Genomic DNA, 27,412 nt, shown 5'->3' with positions numbered 1-27,412 from the left:
TCTCTGTGAGTTCGAGACCAGCCTGGTCTACAAGAGCTAGTTCCAGGACAGGCTCCAAAGCCACAGAGAAACCCTGTCTCGAAAAAAACCAAAAAATAAATAAATAAATAAAGTAATGTGTGTAGTTAGAGTGACCCTGTGCATCTCCCCACCGGTTTTCAAAGCAGCAGGGAGAGGAGTCAGGTGATTGTATTTAGCCTAGAGCATGGGTACCATGAGGACTTTTGCAGAAACACTCAGGTTCCAGGGTCCCGTGGTAATCTCAAGATGCCAGGCTCCCCCCCTCCAGCCAGTGATATTTACTCTGATAATATTAATCAATTTATTAAAACATGTTCTTCCCCACAATGAAGGAGTTTGTCTGAAAACAAGCCAACACAAAGCCGCCTGACCCGGCAATCATCCAGTTCGGTGTCTCCGTCTTCAAATGCCCCAGGCTCCTGTTCGCCAGACGGAGTTGACCCGCAGTTCTTAGAAGACTATCACAAGATGATCAAAGGGGGCTCCATCGAGGATGCCAGCCAGTACTACTGCGACAAGGTGAGCACTTGGCCCGAGTGGCTTGGCGACCCTCCCTGGTGGGCAGGCAAATTGGTTGTGACGAAGGGAAAAATATCTTGTCACAAACCACCGCAGAAGGAAGGGCTGTAAACGACTCTCACGTGTCTTCCAGAGTGATGAAGGTGATGGGTACCTAGTCCTGATCCGCATCACACCAGATGAAGAGGGAAGATTTGGATTTAATCTCAAGGTATGCTGTGAGTGTGCCTTTGGGTTATGTGCAGTGAAACAAGCCTTCAGGTGGATTTTGAGTTTCAGTCAGAAATCTGCTACACACCCACACCGCATTAACAAAAAATCAAGCAAAGCCTCCCTTGGGGCTGTAGAGGTAGCTCAGTTGCTAAGGTTCTTGCTGTGCAAACAGGAGGACCTGATTGCAGTCCCCAGAAACTATCTCACAGAGAAGGGTGTGGGGGTGCGCTCCTGTGATCCCGCTGCTGAGGAGGCAGAAGCAGCACGTTCTGAGCAAGTGAAAGACCCCTTCTCAAGAAACAAGTTAGATGACTCTAGAGGAACGAGAGCCCGAGGTTGACCTCTGGCCTTCACCCCTGTGCACGTGTGTGCGTGCATACTCAGACACACGTGTGCATGCATTCATTCTAAACTACTCAGGGCTAAGAATTGGCCTTTCATACGTTTATACGTTACCTTATGTTTAATGCTTGCTGTGTCCTCATATTTGTGACATTATACTAGATTTCTGTCATCTTATTGAGCTCTTAGAATGAGTGGTTGAAGCAGAGAATGCGGGGACAAATGCCCGTAACTCAAACATGTCAGAGGCTAACACAGGAAGATTCTGAGTTTGAAGCTGGCCTGGACTGCGTACCAAGTCCATGACCAGCCAGAGCTATGGAGACCTTCTCTCCAAAGAAATGGAGAAGTAGATAAAGCATACGACAGTTGTTAAACAGATCCTACAAACAAAACTAAGGCTCAGAAAGTAGAGTACCTGGTGGTTGATCAGACTCAGCCCACCAGCCACCCTGGAGGGATTATTTAGAGAACACTACACCCCAGAGCTTCAAGTTCCCAGGCCTCCTCGTCGAATGGGTCCCTCTAGGCAACGTCTACAAACTGCTACCTTGGGCCAGCGCCCTGTTTGTGTACTTAGCATTATTGAAACAGGTGCTGTGCCCATCGGATTCCAGCTTCAGGGATTCATTGGTGGGGATAATGACTGCCTCAGGGTCCTCCTTCCCACACAGCTTAAGTAGCTATTGAGGGAGCACCACCTAACTTCCTGCCTCACTCACTCCCCCTCCCCCGCTACTCCCTCACCCACCCCCATCTCATGAAGGGGCTGCTAGCCTCTGGAGGATCATACACACCCCATTCTGCCCAGCCGCTCTCCAGGGCTCTGCCCACAGGTGGACCACTCACACAGTGGGGGGAGCACTCACAGTGCACACGGCCCTTCCTGAGGCCTTGTGCCTCCTCCTTTGGAAAAGTTAACATGGCCCCTTTTCAGGAAATGCTGTTGGGTCCTCCAAGGGCATCTTCCGTTCAGGTGATGGGGATGTTAAGATACACTTCTGAGTGGAGTTCTGGCTCACCTGCTGGGTAAAGAGGGGTCCACAGTGTGTTCTGTAATTCTGCAAGAGGACCCCAGCCCTGTGATTGGTCCTCCTCTCAAACCTTCTGAACTAGCATCAGGCTTACATTTACTGTCTCTACATAGCTTTGCTGGCAAAACTACTCCAAGCGTTTTGTTTTACTTCTGGTTTTGTTTGCTTTAAAACATTTACAGGGAGGAGTGGATCAAAAGATGCCTCTTGTGGTCTCAAGGATCAACCCAGAGTCGCCGGTAAGTAGGCATAGTCTATGCTACTTCCTGTGTTTGCTTTCCCCTAAGCCAAACAAGTTTCTATTTCTGGGTCCCATTCCTGGGTTTTGTTGGGGTTTAGTTTTTATTTGATTGGTTGGATGGTTAGGTGATCAGCTCCTTGCTTGGCGTGATCAGTAGCAACGTGTAGTTGGTAATACAGACACAGACAGATGGAGGCCAAGAGAGGGACTCAGGTTACTTACAACTGTGCTGGGCAGTATGGTTCCTGGAACTGCAGCACCGTGTCACCTGGGTCCTTGTTCTAGGTGCAGAACCTCTGGCCAGAGCACAGGTGCAGGCCCAGGCCCAGGCCCATAGTCCTGCCTACCCTGGATCTGTCCGTAACAAGAGCCGTGGGTGATGCCATGCATTTAACTTTGGGAAGTGCCACTCACGGGAAGGAAACTGAGAGAGTTGCCTTTGGCTTGCCTCCAATAGAGATCCTTTGCCTCTTTCTGTGTACATATTTAAGGTGTAGCAGGTAGGTGAGTGGACCTGCTGTCTTTCCTGGCTTTCGTGTGATGGTTTGTGTTTGTGAAAACATTGTGACATGAGCGAGTCAATGTGTCTTCTCTGAGGGGACCACATGGACAGAGGGGTTACTCTGCAGTCCTCATAAAGCTTACCGCAGGGGGCCTGGGAAGCTGGCTCAGTGGATAATGCTCTTGCCTCTCAAGCATGAGGACCAGGTTTACATCCCCAGTACCCATGTAAAAGTCGGGCAGGTGTGATGGCTACTGTAATCCTATTGTGTGGGAGCCAAACAGGGGATCCCAGAGCAAGCCGGGCAGCAGGACTAGGTGAGTTGACAAACTCCAAGAGGAGTGAAACACCCTGCCTTAGTAATGGGGTAGGAAACAATCAAGGAAGATACCATTGTCCGTGTCTGCATACATGTGGACACAAACACACATACACACACACACACACACACAGACACACACACGGTTTTTTGGTGTTTTGGTTATTTGTTTGTTTTTAAACTTGCTGTTTACCAGTTACTTTTCATTTGTGGTTCCTAAGGAGTAAGGCTTGCTTTCCCATACCGTTCTGTTCATCATCTTTCTGCACAGTGGTTTCTGCCCCTGCTATAGAGCTGATTCTCTATTATAAGACAGACAAATGCTCATTCATAGCTGCTGGCTAGGCGTTTTCAAACAGTCTGTCCAAGAAACAGAAGGTTAGAGGCATCGTTGATTCATTTTAATCAGCACGGTAGGCTCCCGTGGAGAAACGCTTCAGGAAACTTGACTTGTTGGTTCTGAAGCGTCTCATAGCCTGTATTCTGAGCCCCTTTAAAATCCCACCGCCAGCTGCTATGTCTACCTAGCAGCAGCTACGCAAACGGAGACAGCGATACCCAGGGGAGAGGAGGTGAACTTGATCACAGTCTCAGGTGTCTGGGATCAGGGAGAGGCGGCCTGCTGCTTCCCCTGGAGGCCAGCGCTATGGTAACAGACTCACTTCCCTCCACCAGGCGGACACTTGCATGCCAAAGCTGAATGAAGGGGATCAGATCGTGCTGATCAATGGCCGGGACATCTCAGAGCACACTCACGACCAGGTGGTGATGTTCATCAAAGCAAGCCGGGAGTCCCACTCAAGAGAACTGGCCCTGGTGATCAGGAGGAAAGGTAACACACAGGCCCTTGGGGGCGGAGCCACAGGGACACAGCCATAGAGGAGGAGCAGTCTTATCTGCCCAGTTTCTTTGTGTCCTGATTCTCTGAGACAGCTCCCACACTGTAGCCCAGGTTAAATGCCAATTTGTAGCAATTCTGCTTCCTGGATGTTCCGATTATAAGCCTGCCACTCCATTCTGGGCTGCATGCTATGTTTTCTACAATAGGAGTCAGTGTTTGAAAATGAATTTTTTTAACAACTAGGGTATCTGGCTTGTCACTACCATGAACAAAAAAAAATATGAAGGTCTGTCTGCAGGAGCCCTGACCGCTCCTGGCCGGGCCTCTGGAGAATGCAGCCCCAGTATCCCTTTACATAGGCCTAGAGCCCTGTAATTCTTAAAGCTTAGACCCAACTGGCTCACAGCCCACCCTTCTTAACTTGCCTGGCTCTGAAGGAGACTCACTAGGTCCTATCTTGTTTTTGCGTGTTTGTCTTTGACAGGGAGGGAGGCAGGTAGGATCAGAGAGCAGGGGCCCGACTCTACCTCCTATACTGAGGAACCTCCAAGTTAGCCAATCTTCCTTATCGTTCCTCAGATGTTACTGGGGCAGAGTTAGCCTAGACTCTTCCTCAGGACTCTTGTGCAGATTAAATGACATTCTTGCAGCCCTGGGGAAACGGGAGTGTGCTGTGGCGATGTGAAGAAAGGCCTGTTGAATATTGTTACTATTACTGTTGCTGTTTTACTGTACTAAGCCCAAGACCCCCAGCTAGGGATTGTGAGAGAATAAAGGAAAGACGGACACACAGACACAGGACAACAGGGCTCACTGGTAGATGTGTGCACTCTGGTAGATGGCACCAACCATTTCCACAACCTAGAACCTCAGTGTGTTTACTGTGGACAGCACAGAGGAGGCGTTAGCTAGACTCTGTAGGAGGCGTAGCCATCTCGGGCTGTGAACATCTGGGAGGAGGAAGCGGCAGCTGCTGGATTTTGTCCACGCTTTCCAGTCATTCATAAACACTCATACCTGGACTATGGGGTGGCTATGCCGTTCTGAGCCTGACCTGAGGAAGACTTGGCCAATTTCCCATGGGTCCAAGGCACTGGTCCTTGACATGGCTGTGCCTGTGACCACAATTCATATTCATTCAGGAATTCGTCTGCTCTTTATCAACTCCTTCGAAGCTCCCTCGGCTCCCCACACTTCTGAACAGCCATTATTATTATTAATATTACTATTACTACTACATTTATCCTATCATTTTTGTATGTATATGCGTATGAGTACTGTGTATACATGAACAACCAAGCAGTCGGTTTTCTCCTGCCACCATCTGGGTCCTTGCAACCAAACTCAGATTGTCAGGCTTATTGACAAGTTCCCCTACCCACTGAGCCATCTTGCTAGGATCATTTAATGAGGCAAGTGGGCCATCACCCCTGGTGTCCTGGGCTAGTAAGCAGGTGACGAGCTCATTGTCCTGTCTGTTGTGTCGATTCCAGCTGTACGCTCACTGGCCGAGATCAGATCCGAAGATGAGCTGAGTCAGCTTTTCCCAGAAACCATGTTTCCTGTATATCCTGAGGGCGGGGACAGTCTGGAGGGATCCATGGAACTGCTGAAGAAAGGTCTGGAAAGTGGTACGGTGCTGATCCAGTTTGAGGTAAGGGGATCCCGGGGCCTGAGTCTCCCTCAGTTACTGTCACTCACCATGTGCCTCTGCCGCAAGTGAGCAGCAGCCGGCAAAGCTAAAACATGGTCCTCTCTCCTTGGCCAAGGGACTGTGGTTCAAAGGGCTCAGACAACAGAGTCTCGGTGAGGACCATAGTAAGGCTTCTACTCCCCGAGGACTGATGGGGGCCCCCTCTCAGTCTCAGAATGGTGAAGCATCAGGTGAAGGTCCAGGACCTCTCCCAGGTGTTCAGCTCTCCCACTGTCTTCTAGCAACGATCTATAGGCAGGGCTGGCCTGTCAGAAACAGAGTGAGAGGCTCTGAGCCTGCAGAGCTGCCAGCAAGAGCTCAACTCCCTGGACAGAAAATGGTGCCATACAGAGGATGGTGGCATGTTAGCAGTCAACCCCTAACTACACATGGGAATTTAGAGAGTTGGTACCACCCCATGATGGCAGTGTCTGGCCTTCCAAGACCACCAGACCACAGAAATGTAAAGTCTGCCCTGTCTTCTCAGGAAGGACGCATCTACAGTATGCATGATAATGCCTCTGTCTGCAGAAGCACCCGCAGAGGCCTTTCACACAACCCCCAAAAGCAAAACTGCTTTCAAGTCGGTTTTATCCACCACTAGTCAAATGAAAATAGAACGTGTTAATCGGCCGTGTATGTTTGGAGGTGGAAAAGGGCAGTTGTTCATGCAGTGAACAGGTAAATCATGGTGCCTCAGTATGCTGGAGGCTGAGGCAGGAGGATTGTAAGTTCGAATCTAGCCTGGACCACATGGTAAGACCCTGGCTCAGAAAGGGGTTTAGGGTAGGGAAAGAAGAAGAAAGAATACCAAAGAACCTAGTTAACATTGTTAACACAGTTGACAATGCCACACGTGGTCTCGGCTCACAAAATAAGATAAGAGGCTCTGAGGGGGTTCAGAAACAGATCATCAGTTATTAGAAAAAGCCTGGAAGGAAAAAGATGAGGGAAGGTGGGCAATTTGTCAAATGTATCTGACTACTGAATGGCTCGAGAAGAGAGCGTAGCGCAGCTGGCAGATGGGAAGGAATGCCGAGCAGAAAGCCTTAAGCCAAAGGTTCACCTTGTGGTAGCCTAGGGCCCAGAATGTAAACCATGCCTGAGGAGTATGAGCGGAAAACCAGTAGAAACCACTCCACGGCAGGAAAAGCAGAAGTGGTTTGTTCCTCCCCTTCCACGCCCCCCCCCCCCCACCAATAGCGATTTCTCTATTTTTTAATGAACTGGTTTCAGAACAAGGAAGGTCAAAGCTTGCATCTTGTGGCAGTGGTATCTGGATGAGAAACTGTGACGTGAGCAGTCCAGAATAACTGAAGTGAGGCTTCAAATCCAGGCTCAGAGCTGGGAGGGGCACGGGTGGATTGTTTGTAGATTTGGCCCCAATCTGAGGTACTTTGGGGGTGTGATGAGGGATGGAGAGATGGCCCTTAGCCACAGGGAGCTTGCTGTCTAATTTTGGTATATTTACGGGGCTGTATCATGAGACCAAGCAACATTCAAGATTTTATAATTGTGAGTGTATGTTCCCTGGCAACTGGTAATTCCAGTTGATCAGAATATCCACAAGGAGGCACTGTGGGCTCTCCTTGGGAACTTGAAGTCATGCTCTTACCCTAACTAAAAGTCTTCTCTGGGCTCTTGCTTCAACTTTGGTGTGTTTTTTACATATAGGAAGCCCCCATAAGGGTCCCCTTGCAATGATTTCATCAGCTTCTACAAGTATTTTCTTTTTCCTCACTAGAAGTCCAATGCACTATCCATTGCACCACAGAGCCACCTTTTAAAAGTATTTCTTAAAGGGTGAGCCTGTAGCCACTTGTATGGAAATCATGTGGGGAGCCGACCTTGCCCACAGCTGCCAGGCATGGGTGTTTCAACAGAGTCGCCTGAGAGAGTTAGTGTGTGTTGGGGGCACTAATTTATTACTAGTGCATGATGTGGAAGTGAACTTGTACTGCGGTGTCCATGGAGAGGCCAGAGGACAGCCTTGTGAAGGCATTTATTTTCTTTTTTTTTGGTTCGTTTCTTGAGACAGGATTTCTCTCTGTAGCCCTGGCTGTCTTGTAACTTGCTCTGTAGACTAGCCTGGCCTCAGACTCAGAGATCCTCATGCCTCTGCCTCCTGAGTGCTGGGATTAAAGACGTTCACCAGCGCCACCTGATTCATTCATTTTCTTATATGTGGGTTTTGGAGACTGAACTCAGGTTGCCAGACTTCTGCATCAAGCACCTCTCCTGTCCTCATTTGAAGTGTTGAAACATCAATTAATCCCAGAGAAGAAGGCAGAAATGGTATTAGGCCCGCTGCCCGCTACTGCCTCTCCCTGCCCTCCAGAAGATGCCTTAAGAACATGCACAACTGGGCAGTGGTGGCGCACACCTTATTTCCAGCGCTTGGGAGGCAGAGGCAGGTGAATCTCTGAGTTCGAGGCCTGCTTAGTCTGCACAGCAAATTCCAGGACAGCCAGGGGCTACACAGAGAAACCCTCTGTCTCTTTAAAAAAAAAAAAAAAAAAAGGGACATTTGCGGTTTACACTTCAGTCTGGTGCACTTATTTCATATTCTAATAAGCTCTTTAAATAAAGTCATATTGAAGTCTAAGATACTGACTAGATAAGACAGGTCTAATCTGCAGTGAATTGCTGGGATCCCAGAGCTCCCTGGATATCCCTCACTGCCCCTCAAAGAGCCCTAGGCGCCTGGGAACGTCGTGTGACCCAGCCATCTCAGGGTAGGAGGCTGTCTTCCAGCACTAAGCAGAGTGAGCCAAGGGAAGCCAGAGACACAGGAAACTACCAGGAAAGGCAAACTTGGCGAGCCCTCACTGTGTCCAGGGCAGCGGCTTCTGTCATTCTCCCACTGTATTTCTACCTATCACTCTGTAATTCTCACGATGCCCCTGTTAGGGCAGTTTCATCCCCAGCGCCCAGGAGGAGGAGAATCTCAGTTAAAGGGCTCATAGTAGAAGTCAGAGAGCCTGACGGGAGTCCAGGCAGGGTACCAATACCTCGAGCTTATCCTTTTAACCAGCATGTACACGGGCTTAGGAAACTGAGATGCCCTTGGCCTGTGAAGTTGTTATTAGAGGCATACACGTCAACGCTATCTGGGAAGCTGTCTAGCCACATGGAGCCAGACAGACTTTAAACTCTGACTCTTCCCCTTACCCTCTTCCCTTAACCTCTATGGCCCTCGTTTCCCCACGCGTAAATTCGGTGTCTCCTGAACTGATTGTAAGGAGTGGATGAGATAAATACTTAATGCATTATCTGGCCCGTGGTAAGAACACTATAAAAATTAATAGCTGTTATTATTTATAAACCAAGAGAGGCTTCAAGAGCATACCCAGCCTGCGTAAGGTATCATCAGTTGGCACTGAGCTTGGAGCCCTGGGCTGTAAATTCCAGAGGCATGACTGTCCGAGTCCTCTCCCATCCTCCAGTACCTTGACAAGTGGGCTGCTCAGCTGGCCGCGGCTGTGCTCTGTGGACAACGGCGGGAGAAAGATCCTGGTCCCCAGCAGGCAGTCGTACTGCCTCCTCCGTGACACAGAGCGCCTGCCTGAGGCTTGTGGTCTGCAGACAGACCTCCCCACCCTCACTCTTGTAAAGCTTGCTATAAACATCCTTTTTTTTTTTCATTAAGAGAATTCCTTCATCCGTTTCTGCGTCTTCCAGTAAACAGAAGGCATTTTTATTTGGTCCCCGTTTTTCCAGAACAACCATGGTAACTAGCAATTCTGAAGCACTTTGCCATCTACTAAGTGTGTCTCTCCTGCTTCTCTGCATCAGCCCTCACTCCGCCTGTGAAGTAGATGTGGCAGGAATGATTAGAATCAGTCTTTGTATTCTTTTGGTGCTCAAGATGGAATCCAGGACGTCTGCCACGCTAAGCATATACTCTACCACTGAGCCCCAGCCCCAGCCCCTAGACCACTCTTTTAGAAGTGAAGAGAAGGCACTCATCCCACGCATACACCCTGTCAGGGGTAGACCTGGGATTAGATACGTACTGACAATGCAAATCTGGGGCTAGAGAGATAGCTCAGCCATTAAGAGCAGACACTGCTCTTCCAGAGGACCCAAGGGCAGTTCCCAATGCCCATGTTGGGTGGCTGATAATTTCCTCTAACTCTCGATCCAAGAGATCTGACTCTTCCTCTTCTGGCCTCAACATGCACTTAACACACGTGTGCAAATCATCACATGGACACACATGAACCTAATTAAAAATAAAAGACAAAAAACAAAAATCTAAAAACCAAGTATACTTGGGTGGGTATCAAACCCCTATAGTCCGAGTTTCTGGGGACCCTGAAGCAAAAGGAACACTGAATCCCAGGAGTTTTGAGACCACTCTAGGCGGCATAGCAAGACCTTGTCTTGAGAACACACTTAAAAACTCAATCACTAGCTGGGCGGTGATGACAAAGCCTTTAATCCCAGCACTCAGGGGGCAGAGGCAGGCAAATTGAGGCCAGCCTGGTCTACACAGAGAGTTCCAGAACAGCCAGGGCTATGCAGAGAAACCCATGTCTCAAAAAAAAAAAATTAAAAAAAAAACCCTCCAATCATCAGTAGCTCATGCTTACTGGATGTGACTCAACTCTTTCTCACCCTGCTTCTCTCTGGCCTACTCTTAGCTACTTTCTCCTTGGAGACCTGTGGAGTTCAGTTGATAGAAAATGAGCATTGCAAGGGATTAACCTCTTCCCTGGATGAACGGACAGGGGATGGTTAAGTGGGTTAATGGATTGACAGATGGACTGATAAATGGATAGGTGAAGAAGATGGATGAATAGGTGGATGGATGGATGGATGGATGGATGGATGGATGGATGGATGGATGGATGGATGGATGGATGGGCAGATAAGGAACAGTATTCACAAGAGACCACTGAGGGTCCTTCCTACCCCATCTAACTTTGCCCATTACCTCACATCATCTGTCTTTACCAAAACAAAAAATCATCTCCGTCTGACCCCTGTCTCTTAATTGATGCCTACCTTGTCCTTCAAGGAACTACCCATTAGGGTCAAAACAAGTGACTCACTGACTCCTATGATAATTTCAGAATTTGTATCTGGAAGGGTCGGGGTAGCTCAGCAAGGCTTCATCAGAGATTTAGATCAGTACATGTTGCAATTAGCAAGGACAATTGTACTTCAAGGTTCGATCTGATCCCTGGAAAGACTCAGTTTCTGTCCGGTGTGGTGATACACACCTGTAATCAGAAGGCTGAAGCAGGAAGATGGAGAATTCTTCGCCAAACTGAGTCACATGCCTCATGCAGGCAGGCACGGCTCTGGAGCAGTAGCTGAGAGCTCACATTTTGAGATACAACCTCAAGACAGAGAGACACTGGGAATGTCTTTCGAAACCTCAAAGCCCACCCCCCAGTGACATGCCTCCTCCAAGAAGGCCACACCTCCTTATCCCTCCCAGATTGTTGCACTAACTGGAAGTGCCATGTTCAAATACATGAACAGATGAGGGCCCTTCTCATTCAGACCACCACAGCTACATTCCGGTCATTTAACAAAAGTGACTTTGTATCTTATTATCCTCTCAGCAGTCATTACTACTGAGATACAGGTAAAATCATTTGATAAATAACACCTTAGGCTGGGTTTGTGCTTGTTGCTAGAGCACAATTGATGGCATTTACATTTCTGCTATTTGAAAATATATCCATCTTCTTGCCTGTAGAGGTTGGCTCATATTCACTGAATTGAATACCTCCACAGAGCTAATTGGTTAGAAGAAAAATGCCATTTAGATAGACGTGACTGGCTTGTGAGCTGTCCTGCCAGACAGCACCTCAATCAGGCCAGAACCTCCAATAAATCACGAGTTCATTTCTGGAGTGGACTCATCATCTGTAAAAGCTCTGGGTATTTGGAGTCGGTTCAGCAGCTTCCCTTTGATTGTTAGGTGCTGAGAATGCCCAGGTTCTTGGAGAGCTGGCAAATTCAAAACATCCCGTAGATGTATAAGAAACAAATACAGTACCCTTGTCATGACCCCGAATCTCCAGTTAACTCTCCTCTGGTAAGTTCTATGCAGTTTGTCTAATGAGAGAAACAGGTCTAACAGATACCAGATTACAAAAACAATACAGTGCCCAGAAATACAGCTGAGGGTGGGTGTTCAGCCTCCCCCTTCAAGACGCAAAGCCGTCTTAATTGAGGACGTTGGCTATAGCTCGGTGAACCGACCCGTCTCTATCCCTGCAGGGCAGTATGTATCAGAGCCATTGAAAATATGCTCAGAAGCTGTAATTCTGTTCTCAGATACTTATCAGAATAAAAAGACTCTGGATTGGGCTAACAACAAAGTAGACTAAAAATTAAAATAAATTATAATAATTAGATTATTGAGCCATTAAAAATCATTGGAGTGGAGAATATCTTACAGTATTGGAAAGAGATACCATGTAATAACGAGGATGAAACAGGCTTTTAAGTTGCGGCAGGGTTTCCGAGAGTGCTCGCAGGCTGTGAGATGCTGAGATCTTTCGGTCTAAATGAGCTTGGGAAATGTTTGGCTGCTCAGAATTAAAGAGGTTTATGCCTCATAGGATTTGTCTTGTTAGAGATTTGTAAAACACGGGGTAAAGAAAATTGATATTGCAATCTTTTCTGAGGAATATCGTGTTAGCTTTGTGTTGCTGGGTCAAACGCCCAAGGCAAGTAGTAGAAAGGAAGGGAGGATTTGTTGGGGCTCCCGGTTTCGGAAGTCAGGTCCACGGTGGCCTGGCTCTGTGATTTCTTTACCTGTACTGAAGCAGACCATCACTGTGCAGGGCATGGAAAGCAGAGCTGTTCTCCTCAGCAGTCACAGGCAGAGAGGGGGATGCCTGTCATAGGCAGCCTCCTTTTCACCTTCCATTCCATCCTGGTCCTGTGGGAATGATGCCAGCCACACTCGGTGTTGCTCCATGCCCGAGTTAACCATCTCTGCAGAGTATGTCACGTCTTCAAAGCTTTACTGGTCTGATCTAGGTGACTCTCAATCCAGTTGAAAATCAAGATTAATTATCACAGCTGGGCAGTGGTGGCATTGTGAGTTCGAGGGCAGCCTAGTCTATAGAGCGAGTTCTAGCACAGCTAAGGCTACACAGTGAAACTCTGTTTTGAAAAACAAAACGAAACCAAAAAAAAATTAACTATTACAAATACTTAGTGCTTTCCGATACTTTATTTCCATTGATATAACATGAAAAAGACCAGTAAGTACTTTATTTTCATTTTTTGATGTTAAGAAGGTAATATTGGGACTAGAGAGATGGCTCGGTCGTTAAGAGCACTTTCTTCTGTTCCGGGAACCCAGTTTCATACCTAATACCTGTGCCGAGGCTCAAAACTATCTGTAATTTCAGTTCCAAAGGATGTTAGGCCCTCCTCTAGTTTCTTGTTGCCTTTCTTTCTTTCTTTCTTTCTTTCTTTCTTTCTTTCTTTCTTTCTTTCTTTCTTTCTTCCTCCTCCTCCTCCCCCTCCTCTTCTTTCCCCTTCTTCTCTTTCTTTGTGCAGCCCTGACTGTCCTGGAACTAGCTTATATAGACCAGGCTGACCTTGAACTCACAGAGATCTGCTTACCTCTGCTTCCCAAGTGCTGGGATTAAAGGTGAACACCATTACTCCTGGCTCCTTCTGTAGTTTCTCTGGACGCCAGACACGTGGTGCACAGACATGTAAGCAAAACACTCAAATACATAAAAATATTTATATATATTTATGCATATGTATTTATACACATGCATTGTGTATGTTTATATACATACTTAGGCATATTTGCATATATGCATACAGAAGATAATAAGTTTGAGAAAATACATGAAAAGACCGCCTCAAAGTTGTAAAATTACAAGTAGGCTTTTGCTTTTTAACTTCATTGAGAAGGGGGAAAAAATATGGCTTAAATTCCTGGAGCGTTACTAAGAAGCCTGTGTGCGAAGGGCTTGGTGACAGTTGTGGAAGCCGCTGTGTAGACATGAGAGGGGCAGCTTGGCCAGCTTCCTTCAGGCTTGGGTCTGTCCTCTCATTCACGGTCAGGGCCCAAGCCTTTAACCTCCGACTGCCACTTATAAAAGTCCCTGTCCTGGGCCGGGCGGTGGTAGCACACGCCTTTAATCCCAGCACTCGGGAGGCAGAGGCAGGCGGATCTCTGTGAGTTCGAGACCAGCCTGGTCTACAAGAGCTAGTTCCAGGACAGGCTCCAAAACCACAGAGAAACCCTGTCTCGAAAAACCACAAAAAAAAAAAGTCCTTCCCACAGCTGCAGTGAGGATCATGTCAGCTCCTTTATCATCATGTCCACCCAGTCCATGCGGATGATGCTTTATTTTGATTTTTAGCAGTAGTTGTATGTGTGGAGAACTGTCTCTTTAAATGAAGCTACGATATCAGGATCGGTGTTCCGCTGTGGGGATGTATTCCCCACATAATTAGTAGTGAATGAATTAGCCCTGCTCTTCAGCAAAGAGTATGCTTCATTCCATTGAACTGGAGGAAAGTGTAGTTTTAGACTAATTGAGGTGAGTCAGAATTCCTCCTCTCCATCCCCCCACACTTGCCAAAATTTGCTGTTAAAAATAAGGTTTTACCCGGATCCATTGTCTGTGACTCAACCCCTGACTGCCTTCTTTTCTCTACACATCCCCGGGTTTGGATATATGTAAGGCTTTAGCTGACTTGTCCTACCAATATGTGATTTCTTACCGAGGCAGTAGTGTTGCATGCCTTTCATCCCAGCACTCGGGAGGCAGAGGCAGGCAGATCTCTGAATTCAAGGCCAGCCTGGTCTGCAGAGTGAGTTCCAGGACAGCCAGGGATATACAGAGTAATCCTGTCTTGAAAACCAAAGCATAAAATAAAATTAATAAATAGTGGGGTGGGAGGGGGAATCTGCAGTGAAGACAGTTGACATTAGGATATGCTTTCGGATCTTTCTTCATAGCAGTGGGGTTTTGGGGACTTGATGCTGTTTTTCTAATTCGTGTATTTGTCTGGTAGCAACTCTACAGGAAGAAGCCAGGCTTAGCCGTCACGTGTGCGAAGCTGCCTCAGAATCTGGATAAAAACCGATACAAGGATGTGTTGCCCTGTGAGTATCCGGCCCGACGCCTCCTTCCCCCTCCACGAGATAAGGCCTCCCTTTGAAAACAGATTGTCTGGGATTCTGGACGGGTTTTCAGTGTGTCTGTAAACACCACCGTCTTTACTGCAGCCGGCTCAGACTCAGAACAGCTGGGAAGTAGTCCTTATGCTAATGAGGCAGTAGCTGCAGGTGGGGCTGGGAACTGAACCCCTGTTTACTTGGGATGATAACAATAACCACTCAGAATAATGGGCAAATTTTTCTCTCTCCGGCAGATGACACCACTCGGGTATTATTGCAGGGAAACGAAGATTATATTAACGCGAGTTATGTGAATGTAAGCTGGGAATCTGGGGGCTGCAAAAGAACACATTGATCCTAGTAAGGAGAGTGGGGACAGCATGGGGGGCTTTGCCCATGACAAAGCACGCTCCCGTTCTCTCCATCGTTCTAGTGCAGGGGCTTTATGAGAAAATGGGTGGTCTCACTTTACAGGGGAGCAAAAGCAGGTTCACCAAATGGCTTTAAAAGCCACGAACCTTTGAAAGATGGATCCAAACACATTCTAATTCCATCATCCACCTGCCGATGGACTGGGCCATTGCCATTTCTGTGTTTCTTTCTGCTGGTGGTATGTCTGTAACCTTCTGTGTTTTGCCTTCATGTTATCAGTGTCCCCCTGCCTACCAGTAAGAGAAGAAGTCGTCCTCCACGGATATAGGGCAAAAGAGGAAAAAGGGAAAAGGTCGCCCGTCATGGGGGACACACGCATCATGGCGCAACGTACCCAAACGTAGATTTCGCCCTTTATAGCTAGAGTCAGCAAATTTTTCCAGTAGTGGACCACATTGAAAAACACTTTCAGGTCGCCAGATGGCAGGACTGGTCCCTGGGGCCATCGCGGGCTAAACCATGACCTTGCAGAACTGCCCCCGTGAGAACTGGTGTAATCAGCAGTTCCTCTGCTCAGTTCACGTTACTATCAAATCTGGAGATGGCTCTGTGCCGCAGTTTCTTTTTTTCTTGCTGTGAGTGGATAAGATCTTTGTCGGGGATGATTCAGATAGCTGTTAGAAAAGTATAGAATGGAGGCTCCTGCTCGCCTTGGGTCCGCTGACAGTCTGTAATGCCTCACCTTCCTCCCAATAGATGGAGATGCCCGCCGCTAACCTTGTAAACAAGTACATCGCCACTCAGGGCCCCCTGCCACACACCTGTGCCCAGTTTTGGCAAGTTGTCTGGGATCAGAAATTGTCTCTCGTGGTCATGCTGACAACGCTCACAGAACGAGGGCGGGTAAGTGACTTGATTTCCAGCTCCAGTGTCTGTAGATGGTGTTGTGTGGAACATGAATCTCAGGACAGGAAAGGGTCTGCTGGTGACTTATACATCTCCAAGTAGACACTTGCAGGGATGAGAAACTCAGCCTCCTCTTTGCCACTTCTTATGTGGATCTATTAAAGCAAGCAAGAAGGGCTGGAGAAACAGCTCCGCGGTTTAGAGTGCTGGCTGTTCTTCCAGAGGACCAGAGTTCAAGTCAGCCCTCACATGGCAGCTCACAACCATCTGTAACGTCGTTTCCAGGGGATCCAACACCCTCTTCGGATTGATCTTTATGAACACTAGCACACACATGGCACACATGTACAAACACTCGTACACGTAAGATAGTAAATCTAAAAATAATTCTTAAAAAGACAAGCTAGAAAGCAGTACCTCTCCCTTCACCCCACCTGCCCCACCCCTGTGCTGCCTGTGGCTCTGCTCACCACATGGGATCGGTGTCTCACCTCACACAGTAAGATTGTAGTCTGCAAAGGCGACGTGTCCCTTCCCTCTGATAATGCACACCTTCGACTCTTGGCAACTTTATGCAGCCCTAGGCCAGACGGGGCTGAAAACAGTTCCTCCTGATGAAGTTACCAGCCTTTCAGACCTTGGCATTCCTCAATTGGCAGCTGAGACAGTGATAGCGCCCATCACCCTAGGGGACTGGGGAAGGCTGGGCAGTCTCTATAATGAGCTCAGAGGATTGTGTGTTTCTAGTGTCCAGCAGACACTGTCATGGTCATTTGGATTTAGCTCTTTCAGCTGCCTTACTTCTCTGTCTCAAACGAACAAATATTAACGGGTGGAGGTGGAACACTCATTTAATCCCAGCACTCAGGAGGCAGAGGCAGGTGGATCTCTGGGCGTCTGGTCTACGAAGTGATTCCCAGGACAGGCTCCAAAGCTATAGAAAAATAGCTCAGAAAAAAAAAATTAAACACACACACACACCAAAAGAACCACTGATAATAGAGTCCAAGCGTTCTTTCCCGAGCCCTGTATCTGAGGCCAGCCACACTTACCTCCTTTTCTATTATGTATTGTGGAGCTAGGGCTGAAATGTGAGGGACAGAATGTTCAAGTGATCCTAGACCCAGGTTGAGGCTTTCTTAGTGGCACAACGAGTCACGTGACTGCCACAAACAGGAATCTGCCTCCAGACCTGGCAGCCTCCGATTCTGGTTTGTTGTCGATGGCAGATAGTCTATGTTCCTCCTGCCTTTGGTACTTTGGGTGCCCAGACTCTGTGTTTCCTATGGAGCCCTTTGCAAAGCTGATTCTCTGCTGTCCCCTGAGGTCTTTGAGTTCATGATGTCATTCCTCCAAGCTGACACCTGAATCCTCCCAGTGACTCAACACCGTCATGGTCTTGCTGGTGTCAGGCTTCTTGCTGTTTGAAAGCTCCCTCCCACCCTTCCAGCTAGACGGTCCTCCTTCTCCTCAGGACCGGGAGCCCCTGAAGGAATGGCAGGTGACCGAGGATCAGCTCTGGTGGCAGCCCCTCCCTCCCTCCGTTTGTTCTAGCTCAGGAAAGAAAGGTCCTTTCTGTGACCCGAGGAATCTCACCCTCATCCATCCACTCTCCCAGAGCCTGCCCGTCCGTCTGCCCTTTCCTGTCGCCTGAGGTCTCCTTGTGGCCCAGTGGGTTTCTGTGTCTCCCTTTTCTTCTTCGTGTTAACTCACCAGCCTGCTTTCATGTGTTGGAGAGTCCCAGGAGGCCTGCCCATCCCCATCCCTTCAGCATCTTGGGCCCGGGCCACTTACTCTGTCTGCCCTTCATCAATCGTTAGAGACCTGTCCTTTAAAAGTCCCTGCTTCCTTCTCCTGTTACAGATTCTTGGGTGACCTGCACCCTTTGTCCTCCAGGCCCAGTCGACTGCCACTCCTTCTGGCTCAATCATTCCGGGTGAACGGCTTTGCCCCTCTTTGGCTGTAAGATGAACTTTCCAGGGCATCCTGCTCGTTCTCCCTATGCCTTCCGTGCCTGTAGGAGGTGGGTCTCCCGGCAGGCACGCCCTAGAGTCCCATGCCTTTCCTGTGCTGCATGGAGTCTGTGCAATCTCCGTGTTCAGGGGGCCACCTGCAGCGTCTCTCATCACCTGTGCTCAGAAAGATTGCAGGGGTCACTGACCTCTGTCCTTGTCTCCTGAGGGTGGCTTTGGGTAGGTTCTCTGTGGAGGTTTGGGGGAACCAATCTCCCTTGCCTTGCATCAGATGTGTGTTTTCCCTGGGGGCTGGGGGCTGTATTTTATATCTCCATATGAATAGCGTGGCTGGCTAATCTTCTTTCCTGTCTCACTGGTCAGTTAAAGCAAGGCTTTGAATAGGACTGAAAAGTTCCAGTTTCCACATCACCATGAAAGACAATGCCCATCTCTTGAGTGGCTCTGAGTATTGAGAGTGAATTTCTAGAAGGTTAAGTCCTGGTGTCCCATTGTCTCACTGGACCAGAGGCAGTGGATTTGCTCTGAGTAGCGACAAAGACTACTCAGATAAAGATGACTGTCACGAGGCTGACAAGAAGAGGTTTGGGGTGACACAGACCTGCCTCTTGGCACTCCCTCTCTTTCCTGTATGTGCTTGATGATGTGCCCATAGAGGTTAGATGGCTCCCTCCCCGTGGGACTGATTCCTGAGTCTGGTTAGTATCCAGATGCCCTCAGGTGGTCTCACAAGCCTTCCAGCTCGTGAACCGCCAGGCCAACTGCTTACTTTCTGCTTGAACACATCTACTTAGTGCCATTATGTAAGATGAGCCCAAAGCCACCAACCAACCCCTAGTGTGTACGCTTACGGAGCCCCTGCCCCTGAGCCTACAGTCTGAGCCAGAGGCACAATCTACTTAACCTAGCCACCGACACTAGCCACCTGAAGCCGGTCTCAGCTCCCCCACCTCCTCACTTCATCTGCCCATCGTTGTTCGGTGCCATTGGTACCCAAATGGCTCCCACTTTGTCCCTCTTGGTCCTTCCTACCTCTTCTCAGGACCATCCCATTTCCCTCGCAGCAGAAGCAACAGCTCACTGGCCCAGAATTTTCACAGGCTGGTTTATCCACTTTGCCTTCAGCTGGGCTTTGACAGAGGGTCGGGGCCAGCACGTCCTGCCCATCCCCTATAGATGCACATCTCCTAAATGCACAGAGCAAAATGTTGCCTGTCTCCAGATCAACCTGTGCCCTTTGTGCAATTCTCCTGAGTAGTCTGTTGCACCCAGGTGACCCTTTCCATCCTGCCTCCTTTTCCTGCAGCCTAAATGATCCGTCCTTGCCTCATCTAATAGGCTTTTAGTCCTGAGCTCCCTGACCACTCTGACCATGACGTCTATCGCTCATACCTGGTCTGCCCCCACCCGTGCTGCCTGTCCTTTCTATCTGCATTCCTTTGACTGGGTGGAAGAGCACCCAGAGGATAATGCCGTAGCATCTCTGATTCATCAAACCCTCCCTCAGGGATGCTTGTTGACCAGCTAAGTTAGCAAGAAATTAAGAGCTGATGATACAGCCTTCCTAATTGGGCCCACAGCTCTCCCACAAACCCCATCTGGCCCATCTTCCTGAGACATTCTTCCTCTGCCATGAACCCAGCCTTCAGCATGTTTTCTCTGGTCCCCGAGAGCACTTCCTTTCCAAAGCCATTTCAGCGTTGCCTTTCCTTCCCAGATCCTCTTCTTGGAGTTACTGGATGGCTGGGCGCAGAAGATGAGCACAGTCTCATAAACTTACAACGCTTTGTGGAGACAGTATTCCGAGTCCTTCTGGCAACATCTGCCAGTAGCCTACCAACCAGCTGCAGTGGCTATTGTCCTTCCACGACCCGCATCTCTGTGGTGGCCGGCCCCCTTTCCTCTTATCGTCACAGCCTGGAGTGAAATTTGTGCTCTGTTCTCATAGTTCTTGTGGTCTGACATGGGGTAAATCCTCTGAGCCTTAGATAATCCATCCATAGTCACCATTCCTTGTGGCCAATATAAACATAAAGGCACCCCTGGGGGCTTAACAGATACTTTCCCAAAGATGTGGGGCTTCTGTACCCCTCCGCCAGCAGTCATGAGACAGGCTTACGAGATGCACACTGGGTTATAGGGCACATTAACAGGATAGAGAGCAAGGCCCTTCATGGACTTCTGATTCTTCCACTGCATCCCTAGTGTGTCCAGATCCAGAAAGACTTACAATGAGTCCAGTTCCCTGCAGATTCCTGGTGGATAAAGATACCGGGATGCGCAGGTCTGTGTAGCTCTGCCTTGCACAGGGACATTTCACTTTGGAGATCTTCCCCCCAGCTAACCTAGGGCAGAACCCTGGGGAGCCGAGATGAGAGACACAGGTTCAGATGGACAGACAGGCATACAGTCTTTGTCCAGCAGTTCTGCCTCTGGCCCTGCAGACAGCAAGCACTCAATCTTGGAGAGGCAGAGAGTGTCTCCACCGGGGTAAATTTCCATCCAAACTGTTTCAATGAACCTTTACCTCCAGCCCCCACCGCATACTCTAATTTCAGATAGTCACGGTGACATTTGAGAAGATGCTGGGAGAGCTGTTTCCCGACAAATTCCATGTGTCTGTTGGTTATACCACCTTTCTGCTATAAACGAATGTCATTTTTACTTACGTGGGCACCAGTCTAGATTTTAGGAGGGATTTTTTTTTTCCTCTCTAAGCTCTGCATGATGGCACATGCCTACAGTGCAAGCTCTCAGGGGACCGAAGCAAGAGGGTGGCTTGAGCTAGCTGGACCAACACAGAAATCTATAATAATAATGATATGTAATTATTGGTGTTAAATGAGCCAATATTGGACAGAGTAACTATGGGCAGTTTAGACTTTCCCCTGTTGTGGAAGCCAGAAATGGGAGCCACAGTGTCTTCTGGAAGAGGCTACGGGGTTTGGAAGGGGAAAGAGAGCATGGGAACGTTAGAAAGCCACAGCTGGCGTATTGGCAGACACTGTGACAAACCACAGGATGAACGCTAGACCATGTCATAGCAGCTTTGTGGCCGTGGCTAGTCTTTTAGCGCACAGTGCCCTAGATTCCTCCTTTGCTGTATGGGAAGTCTTGGCTCCACTGGGAATTTTTTTTAATTTACTTTTAATTGTTTTAATTTTATTTTATGTGTATGAATGTTTTGCCTGTGTGTATGTCGGCGTCCCAGTGTGTGCCTGGTGCCCATGGAGGCCGGAAGAAGGGATCAAATCCCTTGGGACTGGAGTCACACATGATTGTGGGCTGCCATGTGGGTGGTGGGTACTGAACCCTGATTCTCTGCAGAAACAGTCAGTTGTCTTAACCTCTGCCCCATCTCTTCAGCCCACCTTTAAAAAATATTTTACAACTTTGATTTATTGTGTGTGTATGTGTGTGTTGAACATGCTTAGAGCACACATGTAGAAATAAGCATTTATAGGAGTTGGCTCTCTCCTTCTGCCATGGATTTGGGCGATAAACATTCATCATCAGGGTTACACAGCAAGTGTTTTTACCCACTGAGCCATTCACCACCCTCAGAGGGACAGGTACAAAGTCTGTACCCTCCGAGGCCCCAGACCCTATTTCCTATGAAAGCATTTGAGGTTGTAGGAGGCCCTGTTCGCATGGAAAGGGGTCGTTGTCTCGGCTTGGAAGTTTTTTAAGTGAGGACTTTTGAGGAAGCTGGCCAACCTCATTCAGTTACTGTAGCTTTCACAACAGCAGTATTGATGACCCCCATTGACCTCACCCACCAGTGCCTCCACCCTGCGACCTCTCCGGCCTCTGTCAGTGTGTAAAAACCTGAGATATAGACAGGTCAAGGGCTGTTGGAAGTCAAACGGCCAATAAGTGGAGAGAAAGTTCTTCCAGCAGCGCCCTGTCTGATGCCCAGTGAGCTCTCAACGGCGATGTCCCAAGGCTCCTGTGAGGGAGGTGGAAGATGAGGAGAGGTGAGGTGGCCGAGGCTGCTTAGAGCGGAAAAGAGGCCCAAGGAACCTGGATCAGGCCGGGCAGAGTGTAGGCAGCCCCCAAACCCAGGCCCTATTGCTTTCCCATGAACAAACCACAGAAGAGAAGGTGACACCCTTGGCCGACTGGCTTCTGGTCGGCTGGCCCACCCTAAAAACCCAGGCCCCATTGCTCTCCCAGTGAACAAATCCTAGATGGTAAGTTGACTCCCTTCTTCAGGCCATGGGCCCAAGTGGTCTCGTCTGAGTTTCTCCTCTCCTGTCATTCCTCCTTGAACAGATGTCTCTGGCTGTCATGCAGCAACTGCCCCTGGTTATGCCCCACAGAAAAGCCTGACTCATAGTCTCTGGTTTCTTATAGACCAAATGTCACCAGTACTGGCCAGATCCCCCTGACGTCATGGACCACGGCATCTTTCACGTCCAGTGTCAAGCAGAGGACTGTACCATTGCTTATGTGTCCCGAGAAATGCTAGTTACAAACACTGAGGTGAGTGTGGCCCCGAGGGACATGGTGCAGGGGCAGGCCCAGTCAGGAGCCCCTGCGGAGTTTCTTGTTCACCTCTGCTGCAATGTCACCTGGTTGGTGGAAAGCCAGTGTCCCATGTATGGAGCTCTGCCATTCACAGGGGCCAAGAGGGAGAGGCGGCCCTGGGGTCTGTTCTTCAATGGTGTGTGGGTAAACAAAATAGGCCTAGCTGTGTAATAGTGTTCAGCCTCAAAAAAGGACATTTTGGGCAAATGCCAATGTAGGATGAGTCTGGAAGACATTATACCAAATGACTGGAGGTCAAAGAGGTCAAGAAAGCAATGTCTTGGGGGCAAGAGTGATATTTTGGGAGAGTGGGAATTTGGTGGGAATTGACCGAGACCATAGCAGAGCTGGCCACAGAAGGACAAGAGGACACTGAGGATAAGGCCACCCTGGCTGGTGTCCACGGCAGGGCTCACTGCTTTGATGACTCACCGAGGCCACATCTTCCACAGACCGGGGAAGAACACACAGTGACTCATCTCCAGTATGTTGCGTGGCCTGACCACGGCGTGCCTGATGACTCCTCAGACTTCTTGGAGTTTGTGAAGTACGTGAGGTCCCTGAGGGTAGGCGGGGAGCCTGCCCTCGTTCACTGCAGGTACTGACCCTTACTGCATTCTGTTTTCAATGGTTCTACCCCTTGGGAAGGCCAGGAGGAATAGTCAGACACGAAACCCACCCTTGTCCCACAAAGTCATGTGCTCCAGTTAGATTATGCTTATTTCCTAACAATTTCTAAATACTTGAAACGTAGCGAAGCCATGAACATGTGCTGGACATATATAAATAAGTCATAAACAAGTGCAGCTGGACACTGAAAAGGAAAACCCGCCACACCTCCTTGTCCCGAAGTTTCTGAGTTTGACAGCACTTATGACTCAGAGAAGGAGTGGACTTTCTGTTCCATGGATGGGTTTCTCATTAAATCTGAGCCTCAGGACCTGTGGGAACGGGCTTTTTCTTTTGACAAGCTTAAGATCACACCTGAATGTGTCTTTTCTGTTCTTGAAACCAACATCAGGGCTCGCCTGGGTCAGCGTTGGCGGCCTTGATGAGGGGTTCAGCTCAGCCTTGCAGAAATGATTCCTAGACAGATCCCAAGTCTCCGTTTCTCTCTCCTCCCTAGTGCTGGAATAGGTCGAACAGGTGTGCTGGTCACTATGGAAACAGCCATGTGCTTAATTGAGAGGAACCTGCCTATTTACCCGCTGGATATTGTCCGGAAAATGAGAGACCAGCGCGCCATGATGGTGCAGACATCAGTAAGTAGAAACTCAGTAATTAAGAAAAGGTCGTAATAAAACACAAATGGTTGCGGTTGGCTGGGTATAGTGATGCACGCTTCTACTCCCAGCACAGAAGACAAAGGCAGGTGGATGTCTGAGTTTGAGGCCAGCTTGGTCTATATAAAACATCCCAGGCCAGTCAGGACTGTATACTGAGACCCTGTCTGAACAATAACAACAACCATAAGGCAGAGATCCATATTTTCTGAGTTCACACAGGAGCAGTTATAGCCAGGGACGTCGGGGATAGGATGAAGCTCAAGGGAACTGAGTCAGTGCCTAGAGTCACACAGCTTGTCGGAGGTGCAGTGACCACAAAGCCTGGGCCCATCTGCGTGCAGTCCGTGTACCTCTGGCGTATTCTAGGTACCACTCAAGCCCAGGAACGGCCCTGCTTGCATCCCATCATCACCATCAGAAGCAAAGTCACCTGGGATCCCTCACCATGGGCTGTCTCTTCCTGTGTTGTGCCTGGGTGCTTACTTAATATGACAAGTGTCGGCCGGGCGGTGGTGGCGCACGCCTTTAATCCCAGCACTCGGGAGGCAGAGGCAGGCGGATCTCTGTGAGTTCGAGACCAGCCTGGTCTACAAGAGCTAGTTCCAGGACAGGCTCCAAAACCACAGAGAAACCCTGTCTCGAAAAAAGCAAAAAAAAAAAATATGACAAGTGTCCCTAGGAGGAAATACCCCGCTTGTCCTCCTCCTCACACACTGACAACCTTCAGGTAACCCCTGAACCCCTCTGTGGGCCTCAGTTTCCCTGTCTTGCAGATAGGAGCTGTCCTGCCTTTGACCATTCATTCACTAGACTAGAGTTGTCCAAACAGAAACCACCCAAGCTTGGGTTGAGTAGAACTGGCTAAGTTTGTAATCTCAGTCATGATGGGCAAAGCCCCAAGGGTATCTCAGAATGTTCTAGAAGAATATTTAAGAATGAGTTGTCAAAGACAGGGTAGCAGCCTCCTGATGAAACCTCCGGGGTAGGTGAGAGGGTTTAGTTAGCAAAGCAAGAACAGGAACTCTGTGTTCTAACCACCTCAGAGCCATCACAGGCTGCTGGACAGAGGCTGTAATATTTCCCTAGGAGATTGTGAGTCCTTAGTTCATACCTGGGAACCACAGCGCAGGCCACAGAGATAACGTAGTAGCTAAGGATGCTTGTTCCCAGTCTGTGTGGGATCTCCTGGAAGACAAGCTCCTCCCACTGCCACACGAATAACTAAGAATAAGAAAACCAATCATCTCCTTAAGGTCATCATCTGCTGTGTTTTAAAGTATGGAAGACTAAATAGATGCTGGTTTGAATTCACTGAACACCCTCAGCCAGTCCTGGTGGTACAAGACTCTCATCCCAGCTAGTCTAGAGGTTGAGGCAGGAGGATTACAATCTTAAGGCTTACCAGACGACTGAGCAAGACCTTGTCAGCCTTCTTCATATGTGGCTCCACACCCAAGGATTCAAGTGGCCACAGATCAAAAGATGGGGGAAATGCTTCTGCATAACCATATGAAGACTCTTTTCTCTTCCCCACAAAACACAGTGTAACTATTCATGCTGTGTTAGATATTAGGAATAACAAGAGGTAATTTTTGTTTTGCTTTGGGGTTTTGGTGGTATTTGCGACGGAGGTTATTTTGGACTCGCTATGTAAACCATTGGCCTAGAACTCAGGGATCCACCTGCCTCTGCCTCCCAATGGATGTACCACCGTGTCCTGCTAGAAAGGTGATTTTGAAAGTATACAGGATGGTATGTGGAGGGTGCTCGTAGGCTATAAGCAAATACTGTCCCATTTTATAGAAAAGATTGGAAGAACTGAGGGTTTGGGTACCCACAGGGAGTTCTAAAATCAATCCTCCAAGGATATTGAAGGACTATCTAATAATCAGCATCTTCCCTAACTCCCTTAAGAAAAATGAAATCGAGATTCCTTGTCCCACTCCCAATGCCAGCCCACCTGTGTCTGTATCCTCCATCACCCGCCTCCGTCCTGGGCCTCTGCACATGTCCAGTTATTCCAGGCCAGGACGGGAGTGGGGGGTCCTCTCAGACACTTCTCCAAACAGCCCTTTCTTGTCACCAGGGCTTCCACGTCAGTCTTTGCCTTAGTTACTTTTCTCATGGCTGTGTGCGGCCAAGTGCCTAACAAACAAGCCTGAGAGGAAGGGTTTATCTGTGCTCGTAATTTGAGGGTCAGTCTATCATGCTAAGGAAGCCATGACAACAGGCACTATAGCAACTGTGTTTAGTCATCAGGCAGAGAAAGATGAATGCCGGTCAGTGCTTAACTCCCGTACTTCCTGAGGGCAGCCCCCCACCCCAGTCTGCTAAGATGTGAGTTCCTCTTTCCCAGCAAAGACCAGCATTGGCACCCAGGGAGGAAACATAATAAACATCCCAGAGATACTCTCAAGCATGGGGTGAGGCAGCACTCTTGGGCCTCTGGACTTGACAGCTTTCTTTTCTCTTCCAGAGCCAATACAAGTTTGTGTGTGAAGCGATTCTTCGAGTGTATGAAGAAGGCTTAGTCCAGAGGCTGGATCCCAGTTAAGACAGCTGTGAAGCGGTCATTCCTTCATCCCTGGGGCAACTTCCTGAAGAAGGGGATGCCCATTTCCCTGGAGGCCCCCGGAGATGCTGGTCCCTGTGGGAAGGGATGAGCTTATTGGAACCCAGGCACTTTAAATCCAAATTTCTGTGGAAAAGATACCCTGTACATAGGACCTGCTGATGCAGATACGCATGCCGCTATGACATCTTTGGGCCCAGAGAGATAAGCCGCAGGGGATTTCCAACTGGGAACTGTGTTTCTCCCTCCAACATCACCGCTCCCCGTCAGCCATCCTCAAGCAGTGAGAGGGGACGCCATCAGTACTGTTGACTCTCCTCCCGCCAGAAACCAATGTGGCTACTTGTGGTTGCTCAGGTGTTTTGTGTGTTGATCTGTGTGGGACTGACTCCAAGGGCCGAACTTCCTTGGCAATTGGTGGCCATTACCCCTGACACCAGGGAAAACTCAGATGAATGTACCATAGGCAGGGCACAAGGGACTCCAGGCTGGAGGATGAGCAGGGTCTATTCTGCCTTCCATCCCTCTGCCTCATCTCCACTAAAGCACCCCATTCCCCTGACCCCTGAATTCCTTTCTTCAGGATCACCCCCAGTGCCTGAACCGGTTTCGTAATGTATGTTCAGGTGGCTTCTCGGCTGAGACTGGGAAATGGCCTCTGCCTAACGCCGAGTCTTACTTAGCTTTAGAAGCAGGCGAGCCTCTGCTCACCCCTTACTGTTACTCAGACACCGTGACTGGAATCGCCGACTACTGAATCTCTATATGGATTGCTGCTACTTCAAGCTCTCACACTTGAAACAAGACGATTTTCCTGGGGACAGGAGGGACGGGAGCATCCAGATATCCAAATAGCATCCAGAATTTTGAACCCTTCTGAGAAAAGAACTTGTAGTAAGTGACCATAAGAAACACTGCTTCTTG

General features: G+C 48.8%; 1 protein-coding gene across 5 annotated transcripts in view; it reads left to right on the top strand.

Annotated features, from left to right (window-relative positions):
• Ptpn3 (protein tyrosine phosphatase, non-receptor type 3) overlaps window positions 1–26,470 on the top strand; it is a 106,306-nt gene extending 79,836 nt beyond the window's left edge. For all 5 annotated transcript variants that reach the window (XM_013351909.2, XM_013351911.2, XM_005362208.3 and 2 more), the window contains 12 exons: window positions 354–540; window positions 674–751; window positions 2,312–2,368; window positions 3,867–4,023; window positions 5,526–5,686; window positions 14,744–14,834; window positions 15,104–15,165; window positions 15,978–16,124; window positions 22,457–22,585; window positions 23,083–23,228; window positions 23,757–23,892; window positions 26,393–26,470. In XM_013351909.2, coding sequence (XP_013207363.1) covers window positions 354–540; window positions 674–751; window positions 2,312–2,368; window positions 3,867–4,023; window positions 5,526–5,686; window positions 14,744–14,834; window positions 15,104–15,165; window positions 15,978–16,124; window positions 22,457–22,585; window positions 23,083–23,228; window positions 23,757–23,892; window positions 26,393–26,470 — 1,429 coding nt within the window. The remainder of the gene's footprint in view (window positions 1–353; window positions 541–673; window positions 752–2,311; window positions 2,369–3,866; window positions 4,024–5,525; window positions 5,687–14,743; window positions 14,835–15,103; window positions 15,166–15,977; window positions 16,125–22,456; window positions 22,586–23,082; window positions 23,229–23,756; window positions 23,893–26,392) is intronic.
• Window positions 26,471–27,412: the final 942 nt, after the last annotated feature.

Source organism: Microtus ochrogaster, linkage group LG5, assembly GCF_000317375.1.
Source record: "Microtus ochrogaster isolate Prairie Vole_2 linkage group LG5, MicOch1.0, whole genome shotgun sequence".
In the NCBI taxonomy this organism is placed as follows: Eukaryota; Metazoa; Chordata; class Mammalia; order Rodentia; family Cricetidae; genus Microtus; species Microtus ochrogaster.
The sequence above is the reverse complement of the archived record's forward strand: the minus strand, read 5'-3'. Positions and strand labels throughout refer to the sequence as shown.